Source organism: Mastigoproctus giganteus, chromosome 3 (assembly GCF_048544385.1).
Source record: "Mastigoproctus giganteus isolate SK-2022 chromosome 3, ASM4854438v1, whole genome shotgun sequence".
NCBI lineage: Eukaryota > Metazoa > Arthropoda > Arachnida > Uropygi > Thelyphonidae > Mastigoproctus > Mastigoproctus giganteus.
In genome coordinates this window covers 250,512,416-250,530,650 of record NC_143577.1, presented here as the reverse complement: position 1 = coordinate 250,530,650, position 18,235 = coordinate 250,512,416, and the positions used below count along the sequence as shown (strand labels likewise).

General features: G+C 37.3%; 1 protein-coding gene across 1 annotated transcript in view; it reads left to right on the top strand.

Annotated features, from left to right (window-relative positions):
- LOC150089025 (small integral membrane protein 14) overlaps nt 1–18,235 on the top strand; it is a 77,039-nt gene that overhangs the window by 22,901 nt on the left and 35,903 nt on the right. Inside the window, exon 2 of the mRNA XM_090369780.1 lies at nt 7,832–7,918. Coding sequence (XP_090225906.1) covers nt 7,844–7,918 — 75 coding nt within the window. The 5' untranslated portion in view covers nt 7,832–7,843. The remainder of the gene's footprint in view (nt 1–7,831; nt 7,919–18,235) is intronic.

Below are 18,235 nucleotides of genomic sequence, written 5' to 3'. Positions count from 1 at the left end.
AATGCTGACAGAATACTTCCGCTTGCTCAGACTAAGAACCTGAGGGGGACATAGATTCAAATTGAGGAAAGACAGTTGTAGAATAGATGTGCAGAAGTTTGCCTTTAGTCAGCAGGTAGTTGACTGCTGGAACAGACCTCCATCTGTTGTGGAAGTTGATAGCCTTAAATCAATTTAAGGCTGAACTAGACAAACATTTGGAGTGACCATATAAGTGAAATGGGAAGGTTGTTTCTTTCTTTTTTTTTTCTTTTTTTTTTTTTTTGGCTGATGCCAGATAAGCTTGCTTTCTTGCATCATATGCCTCTGCTAATGTTACTTAATTATTCTGGTTTTTCCATCTGCACAAAATGCCAATCTGCCTCTGTACTCGTTTTTATATAAAGATATTTCTTGGCTAAATGCCTAAGAGTATAAAGAAATTTATTTACGCAATGGTAATGCATTGTTTGATTATATCTCATATTGTGAATACCTTCACAGCGGGTTTCGACAGTATTGCACACTACCTCAAATAAGTGGGCCGGAGCAGCAGTGCATAGCACATGCTTCTTGATTAGACCGGGGTTCGAGCCCATGCCCACCAAATACGGAGGATGCGGAAAGGGTCAGGAAATGACCACCGCATATCCCCAGAGAAATATGGCCTTAGTTGCTAATGCTCCTAAAAAAAAAAAAAAACAAATAGCAAACAAACAACAAACCTCAAATAAGTAACACCTCACCTAAGGAAGACTAATGTTACTTATTCTTGGTGGATACCACCATCCATACAGCACTGTTTCGAAGTTTATTTGCTCCTCAAAGGTGGGTGGTAGTTATACTTTATACCTTCACAATATGAAATATGCCTGATGGTGTTCATGGTTTAATTCAACAGGGTGCCTGCCCACTCACTGATGAGAAGCCAATAAGCTTCAAAATGGTGCCGTCTGGGTGGTGGTATCCAGCAAGAATAAGTAACATTAGTCTTCTCCATGGGTGAAGCGTTGCATATTCGAGTTATTGCAGTACCATGGCAACTTGTTGTGAAGGTATTCACAATATGAGATATAATCAAACGATGCATTAAAACTACCTTGGCAGTAGAAATGATGTGTGCATTACCTTACCCATGCATAAATAAATTCCTTTATATTTTTATAGATTCCAAAAACATGGTGCAATATGATCTTAAATGCTAATATGCTATATAAACAATATCTGTGCACTGCTTCTAACCAAGCTGTGCCATCATTGATCTTTTTCCATATCCAGTAATGATGCCAGTCATTAAATCAATCATCAGATTATGCTAATGATGACAATAGGAACATTAAGTTCTTCCAACCCTGCAATAAAGTCACCTGGCTATATCTACATGTCTTCTTTCTGTATTTAAGAGGCTGCCAGATGCACAAACAGTTGTGAGAAAGACAGTATCCAATACTGAAAGATGCTATGTCACAACTAATATTTATTGTAATTTTAGTATACAGATCTTGTGCCATTTTTTAGCTGTAATTTTACTTAGTCTTTTATATTTTATACAGGTTTTTTTAGCATTAGCATTAGTAGAGGAATATGATGCAAGAAAGCAAGCTTATTCAGCATCAGCCAAAAAAAAAAAACAAAAAAAAAAAAAACACACCACTCCCATTTCACCCCTCCGTTCGCTCGAAATACCTGTCCAGTTGAGCCTTAAATTTGTTTAGGCTATCAACTTCAACAACAAGTGATGGAAGTCGGTTCCACCAACCAACCACCCGCTGGCTAAAGGCAAATTTCCGCACATCTATCCGACATCCGTCCTTCCTCAATTTGAATTTATGCCCTCTGAGCTGATTATTCTGAGCAAGATGAAGAATCCCATTGGCATTGAGCATGCTCAAACCATTCAAAGCCTTATACACCTCTATCAGATCACCTTGCCGGTGCCTAGTCTCCAGACTGTAATTTGCAAAACTTAAGCCTTTCTTCGTAAGAGCAACCCTTTGTTCCATTCACTAATCTTGTTGCCCTTCTCTGTACCCGTTCCAGCAGCTCTACATCCTTCTTGAAATGAGGCCTCCAGACCTGTATACAGTACTCAAGATGTGGCCTAACCATTACCTTATACAAGGGAATAATCACCTCCTTATCCCTGCTAGAAAAATTCCTGTATATCATTGACAAGACACCATGAGCTACTCTTGCAGCTCGTCTGCACTGCTCAGAGAACTTCATATCTGCCTGCACAATTACCCCCAGGTCTTTTTCATTCTCCACCACTGTCAGTGTAGTACTGCAGAGTTGATACGTTGCTCTGGGGTTACTGTTTCCCATATGTAGTACTTTACATTTGTCAATGTTAAACTTCATTTGCCACCTCTCAGCCCATCTGTTCAACCTTTCCAGATCCTGTTGCAGCAGCATAGCGTCAGTGGTGTCCTTAACAACCCTGCCAACCTTTGTATCATCTGCAAATTTGGACATTAAACTTGATATCCCATCATCAATGTCATTCATAAACACCGAAAACAACAACAGACCCAACACTGAACCCTGAGGAACTCCACTAATAACATTAGTCCACGATGAGCAGTGTCCATTGATTACCACTCTCTGTCTTCTGCCACTCAACCATCCCCTTATCCATAGCAGGAATTTGCCTCCAATGCCACACTGCTCCAATTTGTGCAGCAGTCTTCCATGTGCAACAGTATCAAAAGCCTTTCTAAGATCCAAATATATAATATCAAAGTTATTCCCTGCATCCAGTTCTTTTGTGACTACATCATAGTATCCAATCAAATTGGTCAGGCAAGACCTGCCCTTAACAAAACCATGCTGCGTCTGAGCTATAACTGAATTCTTGTCTAGATGATCCTGCAGTGCTTCTTTAACCAGTGCCTCCATTAATTTACCTGGAACAGAAGTTAAACTAACAGGTCTATAATTACTTGTGTCAGCCTTTGATCCTCCTTTGTGAATTGGGGTTACATTTGCACATCTCCAGTATATGGTTACCTCCCCTGAGTCCAAAGAAGCTCTCATAATTATGGCTAGGGGTTTGCTTACCTCCTTTGCTGCCTCCTTTAATATAACTGGATAGATCCCATCCACCCCAGGTGCCTTTTTTATGTTTATCCTCAACAATCTCTCCTCCACTTTCCTCTCAGTTATTACAAAATCATCCAGCTCACTGCCAATGTTTACTTTACCTACATCATTCTCCTTCCTGAATAACTCCTCATGCATGAATGTAGATGCAAAATACTCGTTTAGATTGTTAGCCATCTGAGCAGAACCGCAACTGTTGAACCATCAATATCCAGTGGACCAATCTGATTCATCCCTTTCCTTCTTGAGTTTAAATAGGTAAAGAACTCTTTTCTGTTTTTCTTTGCATCCTTTGCCAAGGATTTTTCGTAGTCTGCCTTTGCCTGCCTAATCTCCTTTGTGACTTGGTTACAGACCAACTTTATCTATCATAGGCTTCCATGTCACCCATTAATTTGTATGTATCCCATGCATTTTTTTTCTCTGCCACATGTCTCATTAGTTCATCTGACAACCATTTAGGCCTAAACCTTGAACAATATTTCTTAGTTGGTATGTAAAGCCTGGTAGCCTCCAAGATTAGTTCCTTGAATGCTTCCCATTTTGAGTTTGCTGTTGGTAACATCATCAGTTGGTCCCACTGTATAGAATTTAAATACTGTCTCAGACCATCATAGTCGCCTTTACGAAAACAAAAACCCTTCCCTTTACCTCTGATGGTAGTTACCTCCTTGAGTAAATCCCACTTCAACACACTGTGATCACTGCCATTGTTTTTATTATTGTCATCATCATCCTCAGCCATTTTCAATCCACTGCAGGATAAAGGCCTCTCCAGCAACTTTCCAGTTCCTTTTGTTTTGTGCAATGGCCATCCATTTACTACCCACAAACTCATGAATTTCATCTATCCATCTCTGCCGTTGTCTTCCAGGTTTTCTTCTAGCTCCTTTTGGTTACCATTCTGTTATTTTCTTAGTCCATCTGTCATCATGTCTTTGAGCTATGTGTCCTGCCTAAGACAATTTTAGTTTTGATAAGAATGTCCTTTACTTGAGTTTGCTGCCTAATCCATGTGTTTCTCTTCTTATCGAACAGTCTGATTCCCAATATAATTCATTCCATAAGAACAATGGTACACCACACTGCATACCACAATAGCCATCTCTTGATTATTAGTGTACAGGCCAGAGACACAACAATGTAAAATCTGCAGAGATGGGGAAATCCCTGGTGCTGTTTGACCCTAAACACTATCTACTGCTATGTTTTGCAGGTCCATAACAGCAGTCATGCTTTCTTCCTGTCAGCTTAAGAGTACCTGTCTGTCTTTCACATTGGCAAACCATTGTCGAGTTATTGTTTAAAAATTGTATTCAAATTCATATGTAGCCATTGTGATAATTGTTATTCTAGGATGATAAAGAGTATAGGCAACTCTAAAACTCGCTTGTGTGTCAGCATTTTGTATATTGGTATTAGCATTAGTTGATGCATATGATGCAAGAAATCAAGCTTATACAGCATCAGCCAAAAAAAAAAAAAAAAACCCTTTTTCACCCATCCGGTCAATCCAGATGTTTGTCTAGTTCAGCCTTAAATTTATTTAAGCTATCAACTTCCACAACAACAGATGAAAGTCTGTTCCAGCAATCAACTACATGCTGGCTAAAGGCAAACTTCCGCACATCTCTGCTACAACTGTCTTTCCTCGATTTGAATCTATGTCCCCCTCAGGTTCTTAATCTGAGCAAGAGGAAGTATCCCATCAGCATTCAGCCTGCTCAAACCATTCAAGGCCTTATACACCTCAGACAGATCACTTTGGAAGTGCCTAGTCTCCAGATGCTGTAACTTGCAGAACTTAAGCCTCTCTTGGTAAGATTGCCTCCTTGTTCCTCTCACCGATCTTGTTGCCCTTCTCTGTACTTGTTCTAGCAACTCTACATCCTTCCTAAAATGAGGCCTCCAGACCTGTACACAGTACTCAAGGTGTGGTCCGACCATTGCCTTATGCAAAGGGATAATTACCTCCTTGTCTCTGCAAAATTCTTATATATCGACAAAACTCTATGACATGCTCTGGCAGCCTGTCTGGCACCACTCAGAGAACTTGACTGCACAATTACCCCCAGGTCTTCTTCATTCTCCCCATCCCTGAGTGTAGTACCACACAGTTGGTACGTTTCTCTGGGGTTAATTCTACCCATATGCAGTACTTTGCATTTGTCAATGTTAAACTTCAGTTGCTACTTCTCAGCACCAAAATTTCTAGATCCTGTTGCAGTAGAACATTGCCATTAACAACCCTTCCAACCTTTGTATCATCTGAAAACTATGACATTAAGTCTGATATGCTTTCATCAATATCATTGATAAATACTTGCATATCATTGACAAAACCCCCTAAGCTGGCCTGGCAGCCTGTCTGCACTACTCAGAGTACTTCATATCTGACAATTACTCCCAGGTCTTTTTCATTTTCTACCACCCTAAGTGTTTGGCGCCTCCGTAGCCAGGTGGGAAGGAGCAGCAGTGTGTAGCACATGCTTCGTGATTAGACCGGGGTTCGAGCCCATCACCACCAAATACGGAGGATGCGAAAAGGTCAGGGAATGAACACCGCATATCTCGGAGCAATATGGCCTTAGTTGCTAATGCTCCTAAAAGCCAAATAACAAACTAACAACAAACTAACCCTAAGTGTTGGTATGTTTCTCTGCGATTACTTTTACCCATATACAGTACTTTGCATTTGTTAATGTTAAATTTCAGTTGCCACTTCTCAGCCCATTTGCCTAACTTTCCTACATCTTGTTGCAGTAGTATACTGTCTTTACTATCTTTACCAACCCTGCCAATCTTTGTATCATCTGCAAACTTGGAAATTAAGCCTGATATATCTTCATCGATATCATTGATAAATACAGAAAACAACAATGGGCCCAGCACCAAACCGTGGGGACTCCACTAATAACATTAGTCCACATAGAGCAGTGTCCATTTATTACCACTCTCTGCCATCTCCCACTCAACCATCCCTTTATCCATTGCTGCAACTTGTCCTTAATGCCATACTGCTCAAATTTGTGCAACAGTATCATAAGCTTTCCTGAAATCCAAGTATGTGATATCAAAATTATTTATTGCATCCCGTTCCTTTGTGACGACATCATAGTATCCAATCAAATTGGTCAAACAAGACTTCCCCTTAACAAACCCATACTGTGTCTGAACTATTACTGCAGTCTTGTCTAGGTGATCCTGCATCACTTCTTTAACCAGTGACTCCATTATTTTCCTCAGAACAAAAGTTAAACTAACAGGTCTATAATTACTTGTGTCACCCTTTGATCCTCCTTTGTGAATTGGGGTCACATTTACACATCTCCAGTCCATGGGGACCTCCCCTGAATCTAATATTCAAGCAGTTGTAAATTTTTATTGTGAATTCTATAATTTATCACTTTTAGACTTTATCTATTAGCATTTTAGGATGTTACAAGCATATTAGTAAGCAAGAATATCTGTTATCGGAGCATTTTTAATGTCACAGTTCTTGTTTTGAAATTCTATTTTGGTTTATAATTGCACCAAAGGAAAAAACCTAGAGCACAGTGAGAATTATGAGTTTGATTGAAGTTGGTGATAATGCTTCAAGTTTTATTTGAAATATTCGTGAAAAATGTTTACATTGTTCAAAATTAATATTGGGTTTGAATACAAGCACTGACTGTGGTGTGCATTTGTTTTAAGAGATATTGAATGTCATCCGTGACCTTCTTCACTTGAATTTTCAGTTGAGGAATCAAAAATGCAGGTATTGAAATTGAGGTTGTGTACTTTCCAGTCATATCCCAGATATGTCCAATTGAGGAAAGATCAAGTGATTTCAGAGACCATGGGAGGACATTCACATCTTGAAGTGAATGTCCGTTTGGTAATCTGGTAATGTTGACAGTAGGTGGATAGGCATTATCCTGTTGGAATATCACATTATCTGTAGTCCTTATTCACCAAAAATGGGATAACTATAGTCTAACATTTTCAATGTAATAACGGGCAGTCATACAGTTCATTATTACATTGAAAACAACCCTTGTTTATGGACTGTTGTCCACAAAAAATTTTTCATATCATAGCTAATAGCATCCCAAACCCATTATATTCCAGGAATTTGTGATTTCTCTCTTCCTTATACAGTCTGCTCCTCTCCTGCCTTCCGATATCATCTGACCCTCATTGTCATCACAGAGGCTGAAATGACTCATCTCTAATTCTACTGGATGCCGTTCTAGTCTCCACCTGACCTATGCATGATACCACTAAAAATTTCATGATGATATTGTGAAATGAAATTTTCCTCTCTTGTAGACTGACTTCCTGTTCTTCCTAAAAGTCTATCAGTTGGAAATATAGGGCAATTTGCCTTTGCAGCATTATTATAAGACTACAGTAAATTTTAATCAAAAACTCTTAAAAACCAATTTGTTTTTTAATTAAAATCCCACTTAACATTAACTTTGGTCATGAATTGGATCACACTTTCATGATGGTCTCATTTCCTTTAGTGTATATCTACTGTACTTGTTTCTGTGATGATACTAAATGTTCTGTGTAATTTTTTACAAAGAAAAAAAAACTTTAATACTAATTGCTGACCTTGCACAGTGACTTTGCATTCAGTCCTTTTGACATTTGGAAGTAATTTTAGTTCATAAGAAATTTGAAGCACAAATGGAAATGTAAAACAGTTCTATTTGTTTAATTTTACTCATTAGCATTTTTTGTTTTTTCTCTTTTTTTGCAGTTCTTAATCACAATGGCAGATGGTGGCTTTGATCCCTGTGAATGTATATGGACTCATGAACAGGCTATGAGAAGATTGATTTCTTTGGTAAGAAATGTTCAAGTTTTTTTTTTTTGTTATTGGTTTTGTAATAGCTTAATATTATCTGATATTAGATATCTAATTTTCACTGTATTCTGCTTTAACCCAATGCAGGATCTGACATGTGCCCTTTGAAAGTATTGCACATTAATTATTATATAATGAGTAAAAATCATCTGGTTATTTTTCTCTACCTTCCTAAATGTAGTCCAATTTTTATTTGAGATGTTTTGGAAATGAAAAATTACTGCTAACTTGCAATTAAAAATGCAAAGAACAACTATGAATACAATAAATAGGTTCTGCACAACCATTTTTAAAATTTTTTTGTTTTGTAGTCACATGGCACCTTGCTCATTATTACCTTCCAGTAACACTGACTTTCTAAAGAAAACATTCTTAGTTAACATGCTAGTTTCACTGTCTCATACACATGCTCATGTGTATTATTTGAAATTTGTGCATTGGCTGACATGGCAGATGTAAAGTAGTTGATATAAATTGGTTTTTTGCTCTCTTCATTTGTCTGACAAAACATTTATATATGCGCAAACATAAATTTAAAGTTTTTCAATCTTTCCAGTTCCCTGAACTAGAAAATGGAAGTGACTGTTAGTTTCATGTTTGTATTTTATGGCTAACTTTGCTTTTTCATTTTCAGCAGTATTAATTTTTTAAATAATATATAAAAAAACAGTATTTTTAAAATATCTTAATGTATTTATTAAAAATTTAACATTTGTAAAATAATAAGAGAAGTTTACCTCAATATAATACATAGACCACTTCCGTACAGAAGTGTTCTATGTATTATATTGAGGTAAACTTCTCTTATTATTTTACAAATATTGATATCAGCTCTAGTTCATACTATTAAAAATTTAAATATTATTAATAGTATTCGCCATATAGTGCAAGGAAGCCACACGCTTTTGCTGCACTGGCAAAAAAAAACAAAACAACTAAATAGACAAGAAAACACAAATTATATGCTTCCCTCCTCGCACTGGTAAGTATCCAGTTGACCTTTGAATTTATTCAAACTGTCAGTCTCAACTACCTGTGAGGGCAACTTGTTCCAGCAATCAAAGACTATGGCTAAGAATGAGTGAATGAGACAAGTCATTAAATGTAGGATAATTAAATAAAAAAAAGTGTGCTAACTGGTTATGAAATTAGCCTTGCTTTGATAACTGTTCAAATTTGAAACTACAGGAACTCCCTAACTTATGTAATACTAGGCTTATGCAAGTTTTTGCCGACTGGTGCAAACTGAAAAAAAATATGGAAACTTGTTTTGCATCTGTAGGGATAAATATCGTAATGTGAACTCGATATAACACGTGTTTTTTTTTTTTTTTTTGGTAATTCGTTCCATGACCTTGCAAGTTAATTTTTGTTATATAACTAAGCTATTTATCTCTCTGAAAGGTCATTTTTATAATGGAAATTGCACTACACTTTAATCGTTACCATATGTTCCATTATAAGAATCAATTTTGAATGCCTTTGATATTTTTTCTGAAGAACATTTCTGGAGGTTCTGACCATAAAACAATAAAAACAATTTGCACTTTCTGGTTTATTGGGCTTTTCTGTTAGTGCAGTCTATTATAAAATTTAGTACACTCGATCTTATTGCATTTGTGATAATACCAACAGTTGGAATTGTTTGAGTTTTTACATTATTATGGTGAAATGTGTTCCCCTTCACTGAAACTTTCAATCATATAAAAAAAAATTTTTCAGAAACTTCTTCATTCCTATTTACTTATTACAATGATGAAGGGAGAGGGACCAACAGAAAGTGCAAGTGATGGTAGTACCAGGAAACAGAACAAAATTTGATTTAGAAATGAAGATGAAAATGATTAAGTACGAAGCAGGACAAAGTTTGTCATCTATTGCAAGGGAATTAGGTCTCGCTGCTTCAACAGCGAATACTATTTTAAAGGAAGGTGCATGTATAAAATAACATGTCAAAGGATCAACACATTTAAGATCAACAGTGATCACAAAACAGCATTCGGGTGTTATATCGAAGATGGAACAGCTATTAATATTATGGATGGAAAATCAGATTCAGAAGCAAGTGCCCCCGAGTCCAATGACCATTCAAGCAAAAGCAAGAAGTATTTATGAAGATATTAAGGATAAGTACGGCGGCCCCCAAGCCAAGTTCGTGGCAAGCAGCAGGTGGTTTAATAGGTTCAAACATCATGCTGGTTTCCACAATGTTAAAGTATGGGGTGAAGTTGCCAGTGCCGATTCTGCAACTGCAGACAAATTTTGTGATGTGTTGGAAAACATTGATGAAGGCGGCTATTCAACACAGCAATTTTTTAATGTTGACGAGACTGCTGTGTGTTGGAAAAAAATGCCAGATTGAACATACATTGCCAAAGATGAAAAGGCAATGCCAGGTTTCAAGGCTTCAAAAGATAGAGCATGCTCTTGCTTAGGGGTAATCCAGCGGGAGACCACAGATTAAAACCACTGCTTGTGTACCATTCTGGAAATCCTTGTGCATTTAAGGGCATCAAAGCCACCCTACCCATGCATTTCCAGTCGAACCAGAGAGCATAGATAACAATATCTTTCTTTGAGGATTGGTTTAAATGCTGCTTCATTCCAGAGGTTGAAAAATATTATAAAGACAACAACGTTCGTGTCAAGATTTTGCTTCTATTATATAATGCTACCAGACATCCTACACATCTAGATGATTTCAATTCTAACGTGAGAGTCATATTTCTACTGCCAAACATGACTTGACAAACGTGTTATTTTGAATTTAAAAGCATACTATTTGCGCACAACATTTTCTCAGGCATTGTCTGCAGTAGATGGCGAGAAAAATTTTACGTTAAGAGACTTTTGGAAATCTTACAATATTTACCACGCCATCTTAAACATTAAGGCCTGAGCAGAAATTTACTAAAAGTTGTTTCAATGGCACACGAAAGAAAATATGCCCACGGCACGTGTAAAAGGCTTCCAAGGATTTGAAAAAGACAAATGATATGAAGAGTTTTCAGATAAAATTGTCTTTTCAGATACAATTACTCCCAGGTCTTTTTCATTTTCTACCACCCTAAGTGTTTGGCGCCTCTGTAGCCAGGTGGGAAGGAGCAGCAGTGCATAGCACACGCTTCTTGATTAGACCGGGGTTTGAGCCAGTCACCACCAAATACGGAGGATGCGGAAAGGTCAGGGAATGACCACTGCATATCAAAAAAAACCAAATCAACCTCCACAGTGGCGTACTTACCCCATGGGCTTGCATCTGGTGAGTATGGGCTTAGCAAACCCAGGGTCCTAAGCTGGATATCATCATTCTTCTCTTTCTTGGTGATTCCTTTCTACTTCTCTCTCTCTCTCTCTCTCTCTCTCTCTCTCTCTCTCTCTCTCTCTCTCTCTCTCTCTCTCACAGGGTAACTCAGGAATTTTTTTTTTTTGGCGGTGCAACATAAGCCTCAGGCATCCTTGCATCATATGACTAATAATTATCAGCTGAAGACGTCGATTCTGGCAACGATGCTCGAGAGGTAAAACTTACTAACATAATGCCTGTCTCCTCTTTTTTTTTTTTTTTTTGTAATTTTAAAATAATTTGACTTGTAATGGTAACTGTATTTAGTTGATACATGATTCTTGTTTTGATAGATATAAAGTATGAGCTGTTCTTGAATTAAATCAGGTAAAATATCAGTATTAATTTTTTCAGCATATTGAGTAGGTATATCATATACCTACTAAGATCTCTAGTAAAGTTGCTGTATTTTTACTAAAGAAGAACAGTCTGGAGAAGCTGGTATAGCTTTAATAAAGATGTGTAGAAATTAAGCCCAGAAAAATCTGTATATCATCAAGAGATGTATACAATAATTTAGAGTAAATGAAGACAAGATCAAAGTGAAGTTCCATTGCATAACAGTGGTCTTCAGTTTAACCTGTTGGCAGGAATGCAAAATCTCATAGATGCATGGGAACACCTTGACAGTTTCAACAGAGAACAAAAGTGTATGTGTTGGGGGGGGGGGAATATTCTTAATAGAAAAACAAAGTTAAAAGAAAAAGTTGAGGCAAGATGAACAGTGGGTTTTAGTGTGGAGAAGAGCTTTAACCACATGAATCAAAAACTCCAGTATATGAGGTCTGTTCAAAAAGCATTTGGACTGCTACAATATAGTGATGGTAAGCATGCTAACTGGTGGATAACTTAATCCTCTTTGAAATAATGTCCTTCTCAGGTGGTGTACTTAGCCCAACAATTTTCCCACTTTTTGGAAGCACTTCTGGGAAGCTGATTTTGAAATCACTAAAAGATGAGCAAGTCTTATTGCTCCGTTGTTTGTGTGTCATTGATGCGATGTCCTTTCTGGGTATTTTCAGTATAGGAAACAAAAAAAAAAAAAAAAAAAAAAAAAGTTGCATCAAGCTGTATCTGGTGACTTGGGATTTCCATACTTGAGCAATTGTTTTGCCAACAAAAGCTGCATGAATAGCAACAAATACAGTGGTGCATTATTGTGGTGAAGCAACATGTTTGAAGTTCCAATTTTTTTGTTTGAACTGCATCACATATTTTCCATCAGCATACTCATGATGGACAACACTCAATAACAATATGGCCTTTCTTATGCAGCCGGGCTGCAAGAGTAGCTCATGGTGTCTTGTCATTGATATACAGGAATTTTTCTAGCAGGGATAAGGAGGTGATTATTCCCTTGTATAAGGCAATGGTCAGGCCACACCTTGAGTACTGGATACAGGTCAGAGGCCTCATTTCAAGAAGGATGTAGAGCTGCTGGAACAAGTACAGAGAAGGGCAACAAAATTAGTGAATGGAACAAAGGGTTGCTCTTACGAAGAAAGGCTTAAGTTTTGCAAATTACAGTGTCTGGAGACTAGGCACTGGCGAGGTGATCTGATAGAGGTGTATAAAGCCTTGAATGGTTTGAGCATGTTCAATGCTGATGGGATTCTTCCTCTTGCTCAGAATAATCACCTGAGAGGGCATAAATTCAAATTGAAGAAAGACAGATGTAGGATAGATGTGTGGAAATTTGCCTTTAGCCAGTGGGTAGTTGGTTGGTGGAACAGACTTCCATCCCTTGTTGTGGAAATTGATAGCCTAAATAAATTTAAGACTCATGGACATGTATTTCGAACGAACGGAGGGGTGAAGTGGAGTTTTTTTTTGGCTGATGCTGCATAAGCTTGCTTTCTTGCATCATATGCCTATGCTAATGCCGTGCACTTTACATGCTTTTTTTTTTTTTGGGTTGGGGGAAAAGGGAGCCTTCCAAGAGGGTTGTTTAATTTTAGGATCATACCATAAAACCACATTCTGTCCCCAGTTCAGAAATGTTTAACATAATGCATATTCAAACAATTTGGAAGTGAAGCTCTTGCAATGTTCATGTTGCTCTGTTAACAGTGTTTTTTTTTTTTTTTTAAATGTAAATCCCAAACACGAGAGGTATTAGAACCTATAGTACTTAGTACCGTGCTTGAGTTGGAGATTGAGAAGATATTTGTTGACATTGGACTTGAACTTCTGTAGACTGTAATTTTCAGGAATTACGTATGAAGGAAGGTTGTTCCAGAAAACGGCAGTTGAATGAATAAACGGGGAAGATGAAAAGTTGGTTCTGTGAGTTTGAAGTTGGACAGTAAATGGATTCTTGGCTGGTGGCGGCACATGTTTGGACTGTTTTGAAAGAGAGAGCAGGAATTACAGAAGCCAATTCAGAAGAACAGTGCCCATGGAAGTATCTGTAGAAGAGGCATGCAGAAGAAACAGTATGTCTATGAGACAGTGAGTGGAGAGACTCCGTTAGAGATGAACCATTAATTAACCTAACTGCCCTCTTCTGAATGGAATCAAGAAGCCTGAGAGAGGTTTTTGGGGCACCACCCCAGATGTGGGAACAATATTCCATGGCTGGGCAGATTTGCGATTTATACAGAGTGAGCAACTGTTTGGAAGAAAAGTAACGCCGAGAGCGAAAGAGAAAACCAAGTTTTTTAGATGCAGAGGAAGCAGTACAGTGGTACCTTGGATTGCGAGTAACTTGGTCTAAGAGTGTTTTGCAAGACGAGCAAAAATTTTTAATAAATTTTAACTTTATAAACGAGTTAAAAATACGAGTACAGTCAGTCCTCGTATAACACGTGTTTACACTACACGAATTCGATCATACTCGATTTATAAATAGGGGAACGATATCTTATATAACACGAACTGAATTCGCTTATGCACTATTGGCCTTTGTGTTTACAAGAAATGGCAGTCGGACCGGAATCACCCCAACACGATAGGAATGAAGAGAAGATTCTGAAAATGTATTTGTGTTTTATATCAGTGAAGGGGAAACACATTTCACCATAATAACGTAAAAACTAACACAATTCCAGTTATCGGTATAATCGCAAATGCAATTAGATAGAGTTTACTACCAGTTTATAACAGATTCCACTAGCAGAAACACAACTGGAAATTGTTTTTATTGTTTTATGGTAGTAACCCCTAGAAATGTGCTTTAGTAAAATGTGAGGTGTTAATAGTGTGTCTCTGCCTTTACGGTGTTGTTTATTCAGTTGCTACATGCGCGCAGCTTTGTTTATTTGTATCAAGCGTGTCTCCTCATTTTGTAATAGTGCGAGCGATGAATCTGTTTAACGACAATGCAATGTCATATTTCCGTGAAATCCCCAAGAGGAGGCAAAGTGTCATTGGTGAGGTTCCTTGTTAAAGTCGCACAAAAAAAAAGAGTCAACAGATAGCAGTGATTCCGTTGTGACAGTGAAAGTGGTCCTACCATAAATCCGATTGCTTTACGTATATTCAATTTAAATATTAAAAATATGAAAAGGTATGTATTTTGTATTAATCATTTTTACAGTATATGAATATTTTCGAGTTTTGGAACAAATCAACTGGGTTTCCATGATTTCTTAAGGGAAAATTCGCTTTGATATACGAGTGCTTTGGATTACGAGCTCGTTTCCGGAACGGATTATACTCGCAAACCAAGGTACCACTGTATTTGTAATGTGCTTGTGCCAGTTGTGGCATGAACTTTGTAAACATCCTCATGTCCAAAGTTTTTGTTAAAATGGAATAATGACATGATCTGACAAAAATACAGGCTTTTTTTTTTTTTTTTTCAATGATTGATTTCATAAAAGATTAATCCTTGGTCATTTCATACCACAGTTTGCATTTGAAACAGTGTCATTTGTACAAGTTGAGGCGTATCGACTTGCACAAATCGTGGATCACTTCTGCAGACTTCTACCATCTTTGAAATGATAGTGATAGTCAAACTTGCCTACAACCTATTGCAGAGTCCCAGTATGCCATTTTAAGAAGATAAAATATTTAACTTGTGGTTTTTTTAAAGCAAAATTAACAAGTGCCCTGAACATACGTGATGTTCAGGGCACTCTCATATTTTGAAATGCAATGAAATGTAAAAATATCTTTATTGGCTGTGATGATAAGACTGCCATAAGCAAATGAACGGCTTACTGTGTGGAGGTAAGAATCAGACATGTCTAAACATGTTATGCTCTGGCATAGTGTGCTTTGTTGTCTCAACTTTAACAACAAACATAATCTAGATACTTTTTGTGTAGACCTTTGCTGCTGGCGAGCTAAGAAATGGTATTTACCTTCAGATAGGAAAAGGTTCACTTATAGTGAAAGTAAGTTCATTAAATTAATTTGGTTGCCTTATTAATTTGCTTTTCTGGTGTGTGTGGGGGGGTAACATTTAGTTACCTAAATGTGTATTCTGCTGGAGTTTCAGCACTTACTTTCATATGATTTAAGAGCAATTATTCAATTAAACTGTTTTTTAAATGTAATAATATAATAGTAATAGCCATATAGTGCAAGGAAGCCATAGGCTTTTGCTGAAAAAAAACTTCCTACAGTCTAATCTAAACCTTTTCCCCTATAATTTGAATTTGTGCCTCCCCCCAAGTTCTGTAATTCTCTTATCAGTGAAAATTCTGCCTTTGTTTATTTTACTAATCCCTCTCAGAGACTTATAAACATCAATCAGGTCACCTCTGAGGTGCCTGGTTGCCAAGCTCTACAGCCCACATATACAAAGTCTTTCCTCATATGGTCATCTTTTGCCAATCTCACTATGCAAGTTTGCCCCTCTTTGGATCCTCTTAAGAAGCTCAATGTCTCTTAAGATGAGATCTTCATGCTTGAATGCGTTATTCTAAATGTGGTCTTACAAACTACCTTATACAGTGGGACCGTGACCTCCATATCTCTACAGGATAATGTTCGGTAAATTGATAGGACGCCATTGTCCTTCCTGGCCGCCTATCTACACTGCTCAAAACTCTATATCTGCATGTATTTTAACTCCCTAATTAATTTCTTCTTCTACTGTTTTTAATTCAAACACCACCAAGTGTATAATTTATTTTGGGGTTGCTGAATCCCAAATATAAGACCCAGCATTTTGCTGCATAATTTTTGTAGGTTTTGTAGGTTATTAATTGCCATCTTTTGGAAATTTCTTAGCCTAACCTACAATAAAGTATATAATTTAAGGGAAATTGCCCAAATTATTAAACAGAATTAAAATAAGGTTTTTATTTTGAAGTTGTGTTTAAAAGGAGTAATAGCTCATTCAGAAATCAAGTGGTATTAATCGCAATTTCCTATACTTCCACATAGAGCAGGAGAAATACCCTTGAAATAATGTTCCCTTGTTAACTGTTGATAGACTGAGATGGGGGAAAACCCTTAGTGCTATTTGACACTAAACACACCCTAACCATTAATAAATGATTAAAAATCCTAAATTTTTTTTTTTTTTTACCATCCTAAATACAAATTTTTATTGCAAGTTTCTGAAATTTTTTGTTATTATTATTTTTTTTCATTTATAGTTTTTGTACAGAAAGAAATTGTTTTATGGTTTTCATACAAAAACTGTCAGGGTAACCCACCACCATCTCTTTGCAACTATTATGGTTTTTGCTTGAAGAGAGGCATGGAACTGAACATGAACTGATACTGTTTGTTTATACTTATCCTAAATACTCTTTCTGACAAAATCCCAATTATCGTTTCATTCAACCACTATCCATCTCAGTTGTAGGCGCCTCCGTAGCCAGGTGGGAAGGAGCAGCAGTGCGTAGCACATGCTTCTTGATTAGACCTGGGTTCGAGCCCGTCACCACCAAATACGGAGGATGCGGAAAGGTCAGGGAATGACCACCGCATATCCAGTAGCAATATGGCCTTAGTTGCTAATGCTCCTAAAAACCAAATAACAACAACAGCCATCTCAGTTGTCTTAATTATTTTCTGTGCAGTTCCTTCACTTCAAAGGTAGTACTTGTGAACATGTCTGCTCTGATATTCCCGTCAGAGACTTGGTAATTTGGCATATCCTTGGCATATCCTGATCACTTGGAACTCTTAGACTTACCCTCTTTGAAACGTAACTTTCTCTAGTCCAACTTTCCTAATAGCAAAGTAATTTTCCTTCGTGATGTTAATGTTTACAACTCCAGCTGGGTTCCATTTTCTGGTCACACAGACCCAGCTGGTTGAGATGCTAAAGCATTTGCAGTTACTAATGACCTCGCACAGATTGTTCATTTACCTACCAGAATACCAGACAATGCTAAACACACTTGATATTTTTCTCACAAACAACCCTTCTAAGTACATGGTCGAGGTGATGGTCTCTTCTCCAGTAGAGCCTTTCTCTTCTGGCAATTCCCTACCTCCTGTTGTTCGGCATTAAAGAATGAAAAATGAAATGATCTGCGAGATTTCTTTTCCTTGGCCGGATTACTGTTTCAAGTCATCCAGTGTCAACGTTTTTTAAATTGGTGGCAGTGAAATTATTCTTGCAGGGATGAAATGCTGTATTCCACACTTTACCTTAATCTCGTCCTTTATCTAAAACTTGGTTTTCCAATAAATGTGCTAAGGCTGTTCAAGGTAAGAATATTGCATATTGAAATTGGCTTGCATCCAAATCTCCAGGTTCATTTTGTGCCTACATGAAAGCTTGCAACAAATGTAAAGCAGTTATTAATCAGTCTAGACTAGATTTGAACAGGCTAAGAGTAGAAAACTTGCTTCTTGTCCAAATGGTAGTCAAGCATTCTGGTCTCTTGTCAAAGCTATTGCTGAAACTTTTGCCCATCTCTATTCCCACCTCTATCAAAACCAGATGGTTCTATTGCCACTTCAACTAAGAATAAATCTGACCAACTTAAAAAAAAAAGTAGGATGGAATGCTACTTTTTAACTTGTGTATTGATGAT